Source organism: Poecilia formosa, unplaced genomic scaffold (genome assembly GCF_000485575.1).
Source record: "Poecilia formosa unplaced genomic scaffold, Poecilia_formosa-5.1.2 Scaffold192, whole genome shotgun sequence".
Classification (NCBI taxonomy): Eukaryota; Metazoa; Chordata; class Actinopteri; order Cyprinodontiformes; family Poeciliidae; genus Poecilia; species Poecilia formosa.
Window position 1 is genome coordinate 11451 of NW_006800131.1, and position 16782 is coordinate 28232.

Genomic DNA, 16782 nt, shown 5'->3' on the forward strand with positions numbered 1-16782 from the left:
TATATATATATATATATATATACTCGAACATTTCACAAAACAGACCACGTGCTTTGTTCTTCCTCTTTTTCATCTTGTTCATCTTGGGGGTTTCATGACTGTCGACTTTTATGTTTTTACATTACCGCCACTTTGTGGATCATACGATCATCACAACTAAAGAGTTCTCATGCAGTGCCAGTTCTCTTTGAAAAACGTAAAATCTTTTCATTATAATAGAGGAAGCTGCAGCAGAAAAGAGAAAAATACAACTAAGACAACAGATTCAAATATTGAAGACAATAATAATCAACCATACTTTGTACAAACTATATAAATTAATGTATAAAAATAAGTTTATTAATATTAAAAGTATTTTTTTAAATATGTATTAAACCTTTACACAGGCAGAGTTAAATTGGAAAATATTATTTGAAACAAATGGTATCAGTTACATTGTCATTTTGTTTTAAAGAGAAATTTACCCAAAAAAATGTTGTATATGTGGCAACCTGGGGTGTATTTTCTTATGAAACTCAAATACAGGATGTTAAAGTTTACAATGTAGGAAACCAACAACTCCACCTGGAATAACTCCAGGAAAATGTAATGATAATGAGGACACAGGTAAGTCCTGCTGGAAATTATCAGACGAGATTCAGAAAGTTGTACAAAAGTTTATCAAACTTCAATGTTTTTAAATTAACAATAACTTGAAATTAAATGGTTAAAACAGTGAATGTATGGAAGTAAATATGTGCCATTAGGATTTGAATGGCACATATTTACTTCCATATATACTTATGTAGGCCTGTTTTTTGCATTTTGCACATAGCTTTGTTTGTTGTGCATTTCTGAAGGAACCCCGTAGCGAACAGGGAGTATTTTTATCTTGCAAAATGTTTTGAATTTTGTTGCAATAATGTACTAATCAGTTCCTGCAGCATAATTGAATACTGAATATCTTTCTTAGGGTGGCCATCACACTTTCTCTTGCAGGATTTTTCCATCTATTGTTAACATAATTTGTGAGATATCTGAAGTTTTATGTATTTTTCTTTAGTATAGACCAAGGTGTTTGCTTATTGCAAAGGAAGACACAATAAAAAAAGTCCCATATCTCTTAGGAGACTCCATATTATTAATTAACAAAGTTATCATAAAGTACCAACAAATTATCTTATGGTTTACATCAAACAAGTTTTTATTACTAGAATAAGACTATTTCTTTGTTCAAGGCTCATTCTCTCATTTTATTGTGGTTTTTCCCATCTAGACATTACATGTTCTTTTTTTTTCCTGTCAAACTTCATTAAGAAAAACAAAATGTCACTTGACCCACATCAAGTTGACCAGAAGATGTAAAGGAATACAAAGTTTAATGAACAGAAGACAGCTTGAATATTCCAGGAGTTTCAAATTGTTCACACAACACACCAAATTTAATCTGTATATTAACATATTTAAAATTCAATCCAAAAACAGCATATTGATCACAATCGGGTTTTGAAAAATGCAAGTTCATCATACAAAACATTTAGTATTTTAGAATAACAAAATATTTCTACATCTTCTCAGTCTTATTTTTCACCAATGACCAACCTAATGTTCTGTTTATGCCAAGAATATTTTTATATCTGGGATAGTTTCTACAAGAAGTGCTGCCTCATTTTGGACTAATTGTAGTTTGTTTAGATGTTTCTCTGGACCAAATGTCATTACTGCAAGTGAGATAAGACAGTTCTAGTGATGAGATAAAAGGCAAGTCACTGGTGAAAATGGAAAACAATAAAGGTCCTAAGCAACAGCCCTGTGGAATTGCACACAATTCTTTTAGAAATGAACTGCTATTTTAAAGTTGAGATGCATAACTAGCAAGAAGTAATTAAATGTACAAGTATACAAATAAACACTTTTAGTCATTAGTTTTATCTAACAGAAAATCACAATCAATCAGGTCAAAAGCAGAACTAAGATCTAACAGAACAGCTCCATCTACGTTAATAATCTTCATTAACCACGGTACTCAAGAACTTCTAACAACGTCCTTTATTGGGACACATTTACTATTGGAAATTGATTTTCAAAAACTCTCAATACTGTCTTGTTTGCCTAACCTTTTCAACATTAAAAGTGAACTTTTAAGCTGTTGCAGAATGGTTCTCCAAAAAAATCCTACACCAAAAGGACTTCTTCCCTGTGTGAACTCTCATGTTTATTCAATGAACGTTTTGATCTAAAGGATTTTCCGCAGGTGTTGCAGGAAAAGGGCATTTCACCTGTGTGGAGCAACATGTGATGAGACAAAGAAGCTTTTTGATTAAAACTTTTGCCACAAATCGTACAAGAGAAAGGCTTCTCGCCTGTGTGAATTCTCTCATGCTGATCAAGAATAACTTTACGGGTAAAGCTCTTTCCACAGGACTGACATACAAAAGGTCTCTCACCTGTGTGATTTCTCATGTGACGTGCTAAACTATTTTTGTCCATGTAATATTTTCCACATGTTGTACACTGGACACGTGTCTCACCTGTGTGAGAGTTTATGTGAACTCTTAAATCGTTTTTTCTCATAAAACTTTTTCCACAAGTCTGACATGGATAATGTCTCTCACGTGTGTGAACTATTAAGTGAGTTTTTAAGCAACAACTGTAGCTGAATGCTTTTCCACAGGTCACACACAAAAAGGGCTTCTCACCTGTGTGACTTCTTATGTGACTCAATAACTGATGTTTGTGACTACATTTTTTGCCACAGGTCACGCACGAAAGGGATTTCACATGTGTGTGGACTCTCGTGTGTTTAGTTAATAATTTTTTGCTTTTAAAAGTTTTCTCACAAGTGTTACAGGGAAAAGACCTTTCATCTGTGTGAAGCTTCATGTGAGTGGTCAAATGCATTGTTTGAGTAAAACCTTTGCCACAAGAGTGAACTCTGGTGTGTTTAGCCAAATGCTCTTTTCTAGGGAAGCTTTTTCCACAGGGCTGACATTTGAAAGGTTTTTCAACTGTGTGGGTTCTCATGTGAACCTGCAATAAGATTTTCTGATTATGACTTTTTCCACAGGTCACACATATAAAACACTTCTCAGCTGTGTGATTTCTGACATGCTTATTAATATTAGAGTTTGTAGTGAAGCTTTCATCACAAGTGAGACATTCGAAAGGCCTCTCATCTGTGCGGCTTCTCCTGTGTTGAGCTGAGTTTTCTGCTTGACTTTTCTTGTCCCTTCTGGGTTCTGAATGATCAACACAGTTTTTACACTTTATGGTTTCCTGACATTTCTCATTTTGCTCTGGCCCATTGTCTTCCTTTGATCCTGAGTCTTTATGGTGGCTTCCTTCTTGGTCCTGATTCTCAGTTTCATTACAGTCCTGAGAGATGATTTGATCTTTCATTAGTTCTGGTTCAACGAGGTTAATGTCTTCATGAGTCGGAGTCACCACATATGTATCTTCATTCTCCTGCTTCAGTTCAAGCTGATCTTCATGCTCACCTATGCAGATCTCCAATACCTCCTCTTTAATAAAGGGATGCTCTGGCTCCTCCTCTTTCATCTGCAGAGGTTCTGGTTCCTCCTGGTCCAAACTGGGATCCGTCTCTTGTTTACAGAGGTGCTGGTCAGAGGAATCCTCCTCTTTCCAAGCATAACCCAGTTGGTGGTCTGGAAAGGCAAACATACACAGGAGAAAGTCTTTCTATTGTATGCAAAACAACAAACAGTTCACTTTAAGCATTCCCTGAACATAAAGATGCTTAAAAAAGTATCCAGTAAAACTGAATTTAAACATTTCTTTCATCAAAAACACATTTCAGTCCAATAGACTTTGAAGGAAAATCCTGTCATCAAATGTAGTTTTTAATTTCAACATACAAAATCAAATCACTACAAAAATATTTTTCATTAACCATTTGAAATTTAAATTAATTACAATAGCTTGGAAAAGTTTGGAGTTTCTATAGCAGCCTGGAGCAGAAGTTGGGAGACATGCACATTTTTAAAAATAACACAATCTGGTTAAGAAAGTACTGACATAACACAATTATGATTTATGTACAGAATTTAAAAAGTTAACCTGCTTTATTTTAAAAAGATCAGTTTGTTATTTTTGACTTGTTCATTAAGAATTTATAAATATAAAGTCATATTCAATGAATTACATTACGGGTTCTGATGTTTGACAGATTAATAGCATAACCTGAGTAGGTATTAGACAAACTTTTCATTAAACCCGTACTGCTGCATTAAAAAGTCTTTCCTGGCCCGATGTAATATTCTAATTCTAAATGTCATGTTTTAATTAAGCGTAAGCAAGAGATCATCATCATTAACAGAAATAAACAATTTAAAACATCAGTCTGTGTGTAACTAATCCATATGTGAGGAGAGAGCTCCCTGTATTCTTGGTGTGCCGCAGTTTTGCTTTTGCACAAAATACTTGGGGTCTGAATCCAGTTCGCTGAAGTAGAGGCAAACCTAAAAGTTAAGACACCAAACCCGGATGACTTGATTTGAATACCCTTGTTGTAGAACCGTCTAGTCCAGGTTTCAAGAGTCTAAGGTGGATTTATTCGCCCGTTAGACGTTTCTCCAAAAATAAACCACCGGAAGTGACTTAGCTTCATTGCCTAGTTTCCGTTAAAAAAAGAAAATCTTCTTAAAACGAATGCTTTAAAACCGTAATATGCTTCCTGAATCATCATTAGAGGTGTTTCATACCCGTTCTGTGTAAGATTATCTGAGGTGTCGAGGTGAAATCCGGGGAAAGTTTGCGCTGATCATCCATCTCTTCCTCCTTCACGATGATTTCATTAAACTCTGTGAATGTTTCCTCAGCAGGAGGTACCTGCTCGTTGATCGACTCTCCTTGAAGCTGGACTGAAGACATTTTTACAGCAAACATCGACATATTCAGCCCACAGAGGACCAGCCTACTAGCAGAAGGAAAGCTAGCGCTGCTAGCATCACAGTTATTTTCTTCTGTTTGTCTGTTGGCGGTTGAGAAACAACATTGCAGGTCACTACCGCCACCAACCGGTCTGAAAGGTGGACTGCAGCGTCATGATATCATGGTCATGGCAACAAATAAATAATTATTTATTTGTTGCCTGATAAATAATTATCAGGCAACAAATAATGTTGCCTGATAATTATTTTATCAGGTATAGTTAAGTTAATCAATCAAATCTAGTTCTTTTTTTTACTCTGTTTAGGATTCCAACCACTTGTCTGGTTACTTCCTCACAAAAAACTGAAGTCTAAAACAACAACTCCAATTATTTTTATCAATAAAATTTAAAAGGTCTTCAGTCTTCTGAGTTAGCACAGATGTGGTTGAATGACCTTCACAATAAGCAAGTTAATCTAATTTTTTATATTTCTTCATTATAGATTCTAAACTACTTTCAATCATTAAGAAAATATAGGGTAAAATAAAACATGACATGTTAGTGAGCAGGAAATTCCTAGAGACAAGTGATAAATTGCTAAATCGTATTTCTTTCATGGTCGATAAATACAGCATTTTAATAACAACAGAAAGTACCATTTAGTTACTTGACTGTGCTATAAAATGGCTTTATCCATTATCTGTCTGGAAAACACACAGTAGTAGCTTGTTAAATAATTTTCTATTCAGAAATCAAAAGGCTTTTTATCCAAGAATGTTCAAACTAATCAAAAATTTAAACTTTATTGACAGCAAGAGCATTTTTCAGTGATTTCAAGATTAATTTTGATAGCAAACTACAGACTCCTGCCTTTAAAATCAGTTTGTTGACGTCCTAATATTTAACATTACATAATGTTTATGATAGATTTGTAAGACACGTTTACAGAAAGTGTATGGTGGATGATTTGTTTCAGGTAAAAATGACATTAGTAAACATTGAAAATCTCACACATTTGCACTAATTGGCAGTGAGACTGGTGTGAGTGCATACATGTTTGGTAAAAGAACAATGTGTGCTCTGTGCATTTTACACACACTCGCTCAATATGAGTTCTTGACTCTTTGCGCTTGGAACTGGACAAAGTGTTCGTCAAATGACTAAAAATATAGTTTGAACCTCTAGAAGAGTACAATTTATTTAAATACACTGGCCTTTCTTATGCTTCTTAACACAGAAGGGTTTTTAAATCAAGTAAAATGAAGATAAAACTAAAATAATTTCCCATTTAAATCAAATGAAAACGCTTTAATCTCATTAAACTCTCAGACAAAACATGTTTCCGTGATTTTAGGACTTTCAGCTCAGTAGTGAACTACAGACATCTGATCTCTTTGGCATCCTGATGTTTACAAGGTTTACAACTTTTTTGTAAAATAAAATAAAAACTGTTGGATTACCACTTAATAAAACAGTCAGTAGACATTTTTTCACATTTCCTCATCAGGTTGGGATTATGCACTTTGCGAAGGGCAACAGACGGCCGGGTATAAAAATCCACCAAAAAAACAATCTGATTCCAACAAACCATCATCATTAGAGTCATCATAGTACCATATAAATAAACATGTTTAGAGTTTAATATATATATATAAGCAATACAGTAATATGTTTGCTGGAGAAAAAGATTAGTTTTCTGTTCGATTTGGCTTCAAGTTTATCAGACAAAGGGTCTCGCCAGTCAAATCTTGGTGATAGTGCCTGAAAATACTCAAGACAGCACTATAGAAATACTTGCAAAGCCGTTTTAAATCTACAGTATGTTAGGTAAATGGCCACCAGGCACTGAATACATTTGACATTTTTACCGCAAATGCTCTTTGCAGTTCTAATTTATTCATAGCAACATGAAAAGGCAAAGTACTGAGGTTCACCTGACAGAAAATGTTTGATTTGGAAGACAATTTCAGGAATAACTGAAGAAAAATATTGGCTTGACAGTTCAACAACGACAATTCAGCATTAATACCGACAGCACAATTTGACATGGCATAAGCAGATTATGTAAAATAAAAAAGCAGAGGATGGTATGGCAGCAAACGGGTTTGCAATCTGTAGGAAGGAATAAGAAACAACTGGCATGATGAGCAGAAAGGACCAAATCCTGTGAAACAAACAGTTATGAGAAATTTACTTCTGATCAGAGAAATGCACAAAAACAATTGAAGACAATTGAAAAGAATTGTAGTAAGCCATTACTCAATAAATCCATATTTGTTTATAACTATATGGGTCAATTAGGAAACACAAATGGCTGCTGTGGCTTCTACTTGTCACCAATGTGAGTGTTTTTGTTTTAATATTGTTTTTTATTTTAACAGGGGGTATGAGAATATTATGTTATAAATGTTATTCCCTCATCAAAAACATACTTGGTGGTGTTTGTTTTGATTCTTTCATGCATGTTTGAGAAATCATTTAATCTTCAGGGGTACCTAAACACTTGCTATCATAAAGTGCCACCTACTTCCATAAAGTCTACTTTCTCGATATGTGCTTCTGCTCCTGTAGACTAGTGGCAGCAGCAATTAGCAAACACCTGGTGGAACTGCTTGTAGGCTGAGCTTATATGAACTTCTTTAGTCCAACACTCCTAAGATGGTTTGTAAACAGCATAAAGTTAATATTTTCTACTGGAAGGCGTAGGAGCTTCTTAAAGAGACAGATGTCATTTTCAAGACATCACATTGTAAAGTCAAATTTCTTTAAAGCTATGTTTGATATTTACATAATGACAGGTCCTGCACAAAAGGGGCTTATCACCTGTGTAAACGCTCATGTTTATTCAGTGAATCTTTTCTTTTGAAAGTTTTTTCACAGGTATTACAGCGAAAAGGCCTTTCATTTGTGTGAATCATCATGTGTTGAGGCAAATAAGCTTTTAGAGTAAAACGCTTACCACAAACGGTACAAGAGTAAGGCTTCTCACCTGTGTGAATTCTAATATGCTTGTTGCAATCAGAGCTTGCGGCAAAGCTTTTTCCACAAGTGTTGCACACAAAAGGCTTCTCCCCAGTGTGAATTTTCATGTGTTTATTACATTCGGACTTTGTAACAAAGCTTTTTCCACAGGTGTGGCACAAAAAAGGCTTCTCACCTGTGTGAATTTTCATGTGTTTGTTCAATGACGGTTTGGATCTGTAGCTTTTTTCACAAGCATGACAGGAAAACACCTTTTCATCTGTGTGACTTCTCATGTGATCAGTCAAATTAACTTTTCGAGCAAAACTTTTGAGACAAATCACACACGTGAAAGGCTTCTCACCTGTGTGAATTCTGACGTGGTCATCCAGAAAAGATTTCTGAGTGAAGCCTTTTCCACAGAACTGACATTTGAAAAGGTTCTCACCTGTGTGAATTCTCATGTGACGTGTTAAACCTGTTTTGCTTATGAAACGTTTTCCACATGTCACACAGTGCGACTCCTCATTTGTGTGCGTTACAAAGTGAGTTTTTAAACTACCGCTGTGGCTGAACGCTTTACCACAGATGACACACAAATACGGGTTCACACCTGTGTGACGTCCCATGTGAACTATTAACTGACGTTTTTTAATAAATCCTTGTCCACAAGTCTCACACGAAAAGGGTTTCACACCTGTGTGAACTGTCATGTGTTCAATTAATGAATATTTAGATCTGAAAGTTTTTTCACAGGAGTTACAGGGGAAAGGTTTTTCATCTGTGTGAGTCCTCAAGTGATTAGTCAAGTGACCTTTGTCAATAAAACTCTTGCCACAAATGGTGCAAGAGAAAGGCTTCTCACCTGTGTGAATTCTGACATGTTTAACATAAGCAGGTTTTGTGATGAAGCTTTTTCCACAGGACAGACATTTAAACGGCCTCACACCCGAGTGAATCCTCATGTGTTTATTTAATGAATGTTTCAATCTGAACGTTTTTTCACAGGTGTTACAGGAAAAGGGCTTCTCACCTGTGTGAATTCTCATGTGCGCTGTTAAATTTCCTTGTTTTGTAAAACTCTTTCCACACGTACACTGAAAACGCTTCTCACCTTTGTGACTTTTCAAGTGCTGAGTCAAGTTACTACTTTCACTAAAAGCCTCACCACATATTTTACAAGAATACACAGCGGCTCCTGTGCGTGCTTTCTTGTCCGTTTTGCATTTTGAATTGTTGACACAGTTGTTGCCCTTCATGGTTTTCTGATGACTCTTGTTTTGTTTCCGCCCTTCATCTTGCTGTGATCCTGAGATTTTATTAGGATTTCCTTCGCAATCCTGGAGCTCAGTTTGATTATAAACCTGAGAGACAACTTGGTCCACAAGTGGTTCTGGTTTAATGTGGTACTTGTCTTCATGAGCTGGACTCACTATTGATGTATCTTCATTCTCCTGCTTCAGTTCAAGTTGCTCTTCCTGCTTACTTATGCAGAGCTCTAAAGGTTCCTCTTTAGTCCAGGGATGTTCTGGTTCTTGATGCTCTTCTTTTATCTGCAGAGGTTCTAAATCCTTCTGGTCCAAACTGGAATCCGTCTCCTTTTTGCAGAGCTGCTGGTCAGAGGGATCCTCCTCTTCTTTCCAAATGTAATTCTGCAAATCATCTAGAAAGGCAAACAAACACAAGAGAAAGGCTTTTTGTAGGTTATCTGCCAGTGCAATTAGTCCCAATTTGAATTTGGTGCCCGCCATTATTCCTAGGCTACACTATGAATGCAACATGCCTCCTAGAGTTAGTGTCAATTGTGATTAGATTATATCATGCTACTTATTATAGGTAATGATTTTAACCTTGCAGGCGTAGCATAAAGCAAAGATGCTCTAATTAATTTGCATTCTGAAAGAGCGGTTCACCATTATTTTCATGATTTGGAAGCATCTGCAGACAAATGCTGAATTTAGAGTAAACAAGTTAGCAAGTTTAGCATCTTTTGTTTTTCAAATTTGGAACAGATGTGTAAAATATACAAAAACATTAAATCCGTCACTACTAAATATAATCAAGTGATGCTGTTTTTCTTATCACTGGCTTGAAAACTATAAGATTTTTTATTATTATTTGTTTTTTATAAATAACATCTGAAGGGGGAAAATGTATGCACTCTTTTTGTACATTCTATGCTATTTTTTGTTTTTATTTTAATTTAAATACCAAAATATAAATAAAACTGTGATTCTTTAAAATGACAACGGATTAATAGATTAAAATTACAAGTCAGGCAACATTTAAGGCTATAAAAAATGTTTGTTTAGCTGGACTGAGGACAAAAATGGCTCTTTGTACTGAATTATAACTATTATTAAAATATAGATTGTCATAGGATATAAAACCAAACTGTCTCTGGTGACTGTTTCCTCTAATACACGTGTCAAACTCAAGGCCCGGGGGCCAAATCTAGCCCACAATATCTTAATTTGGCCAAATACACCAGAGGAAAGCGTAAACAGAACCTTCAAGATAAAAAGTGTGTGATTAAATATTTTAACTGTTTGCTGCCAAATTAAAACCAGTCACTCCACTTTTCACCAATTACACAATCAAGGAAACTCATACAAAATCAACAGATCGCTGCACTATTTTAGCTCTAATGTATAATTGAGAGTTTATCGCACATTTTCTGCAAAAATGTTCAAAAACATTGATTATAAAATTATAGTCTGATCAAGATGGAAAACAACAAAAATCTAAATTATAGAGCAAATATTGCTAAATGTCTTGCAAATATTTCTGAATTAGAAGTTATTTGGATTGCAAAAACAATCACAAAGTCCTAGATGGATTGATCAATGTGAAAAACTTTCAATATTAATTAATTTTAAGAAATATTTATCACAGCTACTTACTAGTATTTTAACAGTATGATCATGGGTTTTATTCTGGCACAACAACCGTCCAGTTGGGAACATTCATAGCCCAAAATCAAAATCAGTTAGACTCTAATATAAACGCTGGTCACATAATACAGTGTAACATTGTTTCATACCAGTTCGGTGTAATGCGGTCCGGGGCGTTTGGCTGTCCCAACCATTTACCTCTTCCTCCTTCTTCACGGTTCCATTAAACTCTGTCAATGTTTCGTCAGCAGAAGTTTCCTGCTCGTTGCTCAACTCTCGTTGAAGATTGATCGAAGACATTCTGACTGCAAACAGATATTCAGCCCATAAATGGATCAAAATCCGCAGAATGACTGCAAGCAGAAGGAAAGCTAACGTTGCTAGGATCACGTCTTAGCTACTTCTTCTTCTTCTTTACACATTGAATCAGGTCTTTACCGCCACCAGCTGGTCTGGAGGGATAACAGCAAGATACGGTTTTGATTTTCTTTTCTTTTTTTTAATCGTTATTAACTGCATGTACAACAAATACGGCATCAATAACAAATGTATTCAAAGCTGAAATAGCTAGCACGGTCTGCTTCCAAACACAAACAAGTGAGAAAAAACCAAAACACAAACCGACAATGAAAAGTAATCTATAAACCAAAATAGATAAATAAATGAGAAAAAAATATTTTAAAAAATTATTTAAAAAATATTTAAAAAAATGACTAGATAGTTTATTATATGATTCATTTGTTCATTAATTTTAATAGATAACAAAAGGTGGCAGAGTTGTTTGTGTAAAGTGGGGATTTTTTTATTTATTTCTTTTCAAATGACAATTGTGAATGAAGTATTTGCCCTTTTGAGTTTCTTTTCTTTTCTCAGGGTTTCAAAAATAATGTAATTTTTAGAAAATTCACATAAGTTTGGAATTTCAGGGAAATGCTGGCTAGTGCACAAGATAATTTATGGAAATGCATCGGGTTATGGTAGTTAAAAATTACCTGAATTAATGAGCTACTTCTACTTAAATGAGGGTGATCTAGTTTGGTTTTAATTCAGAATATGAATCGGTTTTCTGCTTTATCATATTTCTGAAACAGTAATATTGACTCCAACTCTACAGCAATCACATTTTCCATTGCCGTGTTTACCGAAAATGAAAAAAAATATATTTTTAGCTCGTCCTTCTTTTGCTTTTGTCACCTCATTTTCTATTTTAATAAATTTTTAATCTCTATTTTGCTGAAGCTGATTCACAGCTTATTTGTTGCCATAATATGTATGAATTATATGCAATAGCATGACTAATAAATAGTTGATCATTAGGCTCATCATGTATACGGAGCATGCTCAATTTATATTAAAATCTCTGATCTGCTACCAAATAATTACCTTGTTCTACTGTGAACTGGAATCCAAACAAATAATTTATCTTTATGGTTCTGAGTCTAATATTGCAATAACATCTCCTGTGTATGCTGAAATACCGTTATTTATGCCTTTCCCTGCTTTGAGTTAAAACTCTGGTATAATGATGTGAAACTGTCTGGAAGAATATTTACACCACCTACTGCTGCCATCTTCTGGATTAAGTAGGTATTTCATTTTTTCCTTCTGCTAGAGGTGACCACATCACCCACGCAACAAAAACTCCTGGACAATTTACTTAAATTTACTCCCACATCAACACTTTAATATACACAATGTGAAAATGAAAATATTATCTTCTTAACTCACTTATTGGTGTCTTTTTTAAAATAAGGGTGGTGCTGTTTCTTTGTGGGATATGAGTGAATAAATGTTTAGCTCCAAACTGGAGAGTTTCAGTCTCATGCCATAGCATCAACACAGATCCAGCTGCGCTGATTTATTTTCAAAGCATAAAACTCCACCTTCACAATTGTAGGTGAACAGAAATGTGATCGATGACTCTCAGGTTGAATGTGGAGCCAAAAGTTTCCCTGAAAGTTCTCTTCTGTGTCTCATGCGGTGCATTGTCCAAAGGCTGTCCTCCTGTCTCAGTGAAAACTGAGAACCAGGCAGTTCGCACAGTGTGTTTTTTTTTAACTGAATCATTTACTTTTGTAAAATGATTCAGTATATTTTGGCCTTCCTGTATTACTTTAATCAACCTTTTCTGTTCCGCATCAATTCAACAATTAAGGATGACTTTTTTCACCTTTTCTCCAACCAAACCACATATTTTACACACAAAATATAATTTTGTGATTGATCATCCAAATAGAAAAAGGAGCATACCGCACCCAGACACTCAAACATGTTTTTTCTTTCCGTTCCACACTGTGTTCACATTTCTTTCCACATTTATTTCTGATAGCCAACCAACATGTTCAAACTCACTTTGTCTTGAGTAATCAACTAAATTTACCAAACATTGACCACAAAAATAATGAATGCAATCACATTCCGTAAACATAATCTGACCACTTTAATACCATTACAAAATATAGATAACTTTTTTTAGATTGTCTGAAAATGTGACAAAACACCAAATATCTTTTGTCATTCATAGGAAACCATATTAAAAATTAAGGTTTTTTTTATTGTTTGATCAACTTAAGGAGTAACAGCCACAGCAGAAAACAAAAATATGAGGAAAACAAATTTATATTTTAGAGGTACAGAACACATCCAAAGAATCAAAAGCAGCAGCACTGAAATTAGTTGCTAAATTTGCACTTTAAAGAAACTAAAAAGTAGAAAGTTCAAACTTCTAGAGGAGTTTAGCATCTCTAAAATTTTTATTGTTAATTCAAATGACTTTTTGCCAAGTCAAATGATGAAACTCAAGAATTTAAATGTTAAATCAAATGTGAGAAACAGATTTAAACATTTTTCTAATTCCGATGCTGGACATTTTTACAAGGCTTATAATATAAAATTTTTTCTGTTGCACGTTTTCAGATTAATTGTTGGATTACCAGTTAAAATGACACACGGACATTTTCACACAGGTCACAGTAGCAAAAAGGCCTCTTACGTGCATTCTTGTGGCTTCTCATCTGTGTGAACTCTCATGTGTTTATTTAACGAATCTTTTCTTTTGAAAGTCTTCTCACACGAATTACAGGAAAAGGGCCTTTCATCAGTGTGATGTGCCATGTGAGAAGTCAAATTACCTTTTTGAGTAAAACCCTTGCCACAAATCATGCAAGTGAAAGGCTTCTCACCCGTGTGAATTCTGACATGCTCATCGAAAACAGATTTTCTTGTGAAGTTCTTTCCACAGAACAGACATTTGAAAAGCCTCCCCTCCTTGCCAGTTCTCATGTTAACCGTTAACTGACTTTTGTTAATCAAACTTTTTCCACACGTCATAAATTGCAAAGGTTTCTCATTTGTGTGCGTCATGAAGTGAGCTTTTAAGCTACTGCCGTCGCTGAATGCGTTCCCACAGATCACACACAAAAAGGGCTTCTCACCTGTATGGCTTCTTGTGTGAACAACTAACTGGTGCTTTTGATTGAATCCCTTTCCACAGGTCACACACAGAAACGGCTTCTCGCCCGTATGACTTCTTATGTGAACCTTTAACTGATTTTTTTGATTAAACCTTTTTCCACAGGTCACACACAGAAAGGGCTTCTCACCGGTATGAATTCTTACATGTTCTTTCAGTGAATGTTTTGATCTGAAGGTTTTTAAGCAAGTATTACAAGGAAAAGGCCTTTCATCTGTGTGACACTTTATGTGATTGGTCAGATGCCCTTTGTCAGTAAAATTTTTGTCACAAATCATACAGGAGAAAGGCTTCTCACCTGTGTGAATTCTGCCATGTGCATCAAGAACAGGTTTTGTGGTGAAGCGTTTTCCACAGGACAGACATTTGAAGGGCTTATCACCAGTGTGAATTCTTGTGTGAACCATCAACAGGTATTGTCGATTAAAGTGTTTTCCACAGGTCTTGCACACAAATGGCTTCTTACCCGTGTGAACCCTCATGTGTTCATTCAGTGAATCTTTTCTTTTGAAAGTTTTTTCACAGGTATCACAGGAAAAGGGCCTCTCGTCTGTATGGAGCCTCATATGAGTAGTCAAATTACCTTTTTGAGTAAAACTTTTGCCACAAATGGTGCAAGAGAAAGGCTTCTCACCTGTGTGGACTCTGACATGCGCCTCAAGAAAAGGTTTGGTAGTGAAGGTTTTTTCACAAGAAAGACATTTGAAAGGTCTCTCACCTGTGTGAATTCTCATGTGAACAGTTAAATGTCCTTTGTTTATATAACTTTTTCCACATGTTGCACATGGAAAACGCTTCTCACTTGTGTGATAATTCAAGTGCTGAGCCAAGTTAGTATTTTGAGGTAAGAAATCACCACATCTCTTACAAGAACACAAATTGCCATGTCTTTTTGGTTTTGAATTTGGACACTTTTTACGCTTTATGGTTTTCTGACATCTCTCATTTGGTTTCGGTGCTTTATCTTGCTTTGATCCTGAGTCTTTCTGATGGTTTCCTTCTTGATCCTGGTTCTCAGTTTCATTAAAGTCCTCAGATATTATCTGGCCTCTCATTGGTTCCGGTTCAATGTGGTCATTTTCTTTGTGTGAAGGAGTCAACAAAAAGGTATCTTCAGTCTCCTGCTTCAGTTCAAGCTGCTCTCCATGCTCACCTATGCAGATCTCCAACACTTCCTCTTTAATCCATGAATGTACTGGTTCCTGCTGCTCTTCTTTCATCTGCAGAGGTTCTGGTTCCTCCTGGTCCAAACTGGAATCACTCTCCTGCTTGCAGAGCTGCTGCTTCTCTTTCCAAACATAATCCTGTAGATCATCTGGAAATCAAACAAAACACAGGAGAGAGGGTTTCTATTCACTTTAATCTATGCATACAAACATGCTTTGAGAAGTATTTAGTCCTAAAATTAGCTGAATCTCAGAAGATTTTAGTCTCAATGCATTTCAGTTCAACAAACCATTAGTACGAGGCAATTTTATATCTGTACAAAGAGAATGACAATTCTACAATTTCCATGAATAAAAATGTTATAAATTTTTAGTTTGAGCTCTTGAAGCAGTATGGGCTTCCTTAAAACCTCACATTTTAACGCTGCTCAACCATATGGCATGTTACAATGGTGCTGTAAGTCAAGCGTCTCTACCAATTAATATACTTTATTGAACTGCCACGAATCACAAAACTATGTCTGAAAGATTCTGTCAATCATATGAAACAATCCTGTTTAGGTTTAAAGGGTTTTATAGCTTTCGAATAGGAACAGATTAAAAATATTCAGGACATTGAGAAATTAGGTGAATTCACCGTTAGCCGTTTCTTAGAGCTGAAGCTACAACCGGAAGGCAACTTTATCTTCGTTCACCGCTAATAAAGCAATTAAAAAATGACATTAAAATCGCAGTCGGCATTAAAACGTTAGCATCGCCTGTATCTAATACCTTTTCCGTGTAAAATAGTCTGGGATGTCCGGGAGAAATCCAGCAGTCGGTGCTGATCGTCCATCTCTTCCTCTTTAACGATTATTTCTTTAATCTCCGTGAATGTTTCCTCAGTAGCAGTTAACTGCTCGTTGATGAACTCTTGTTCAAGCTGGACTGAAGACATTTTTATAGCAAACACTCATATTCAGAAAAGAGATAATCAGACTACAAGTAGAAGGAAAGCTAACGCTCTTCTCCTGCTTCTTCTTCTTCTTGATATGTAATGGCGGTTAGCAAACAATTAAACAGATCGTTACCGCCACCAACTGGTCTGAAGCCGACCGCAAAGACCAAGATACTATCATGCAAAATATGTCAGAAAAATATAATTAAATATCGCCTGTGGAAGAGCCAAAAATATAACTGTGTAATATTATGATGGTGGTTTATGTCTTTGAGCAAAAGCACTCTCTAGTGAAGTGCTTGGAGCTCATAAAAAAGTTCTGTGTGAAGGAAGATAAAAGGATTTGAGGTAATTTGATTTTATATTCTTAATATTTCATATTCACCAAGCCAACGCAGTTTATAACTCAACAATAATTTAAACTTTAAACCAAACAATAGAAACACCTTTAATGCTGTTAAACATTTAAGAAAAAAAAATCT

At 35.4% G+C, this 16782-nt stretch overlaps 3 protein-coding genes across 4 annotated transcripts; all 3 read right to left on the reverse strand.

Annotated features, from left to right (window-relative positions):
- Positions 1–1329: 1329 nt before the first annotated feature.
- On the reverse strand, positions 1330–5028 carry LOC103147876 (gastrula zinc finger protein XlCGF26.1-like). Its single transcript, XM_007566427.2, has 2 exons — positions 4701–5028; positions 1330–3644 (listed from the first exon to the last, which is right to left on the reverse strand). Exons 1-2 carry the CDS (start codon positions 4888–4890, stop codon positions 2155–2157), a joined length of 1680 nt encoding a protein of 559 aa, XP_007566489.1. The 5' UTR covers positions 4891–5028; the 3' UTR covers positions 1330–2154.
- A 1130-nt stretch (positions 5029–6158) lies between these two features.
- LOC103147875 (gastrula zinc finger protein XlCGF57.1-like) lies at positions 6159–11118 on the reverse strand (the record flags this gene model as incomplete). The annotated part of the gene is made up of 3 exons (XM_016678828.1): positions 6159–8027; positions 8280–9494; positions 10875–11118. Coding segments are annotated over 3 exons (1797 nt in total), but the record flags the coding sequence as incomplete, so codon positions are not given.
- Positions 11119–12568: 1450 nt separating this feature from the next.
- Positions 12569–16425, reverse strand: LOC103147879 (gastrula zinc finger protein XlCGF26.1-like). 2 transcript variants are annotated; one of them, XM_016678861.1, is made up of 3 exons: positions 16135–16225; positions 16001–16060; positions 12569–15512 (listed from the first exon to the last, which is right to left on the reverse strand). In XM_016678861.1, exon 3 carries the CDS (start codon positions 15415–15417, stop codon positions 13714–13716), a length of 1704 nt encoding a protein of 567 aa, XP_016534347.1. In that variant the 5' UTR covers positions 15418–15512; positions 16001–16060; positions 16135–16225; the 3' UTR covers positions 12569–13713. The 2 variants fall into 2 exon arrangements, with proteins under 2 accessions (XP_016534347.1, XP_007566494.1); XM_007566432.2 differs by lacking the exon at positions 16001–16060 and having other exon boundaries at positions 16135–16425.
- Between the last annotated feature and the right edge of the window lie 357 nt (positions 16426–16782).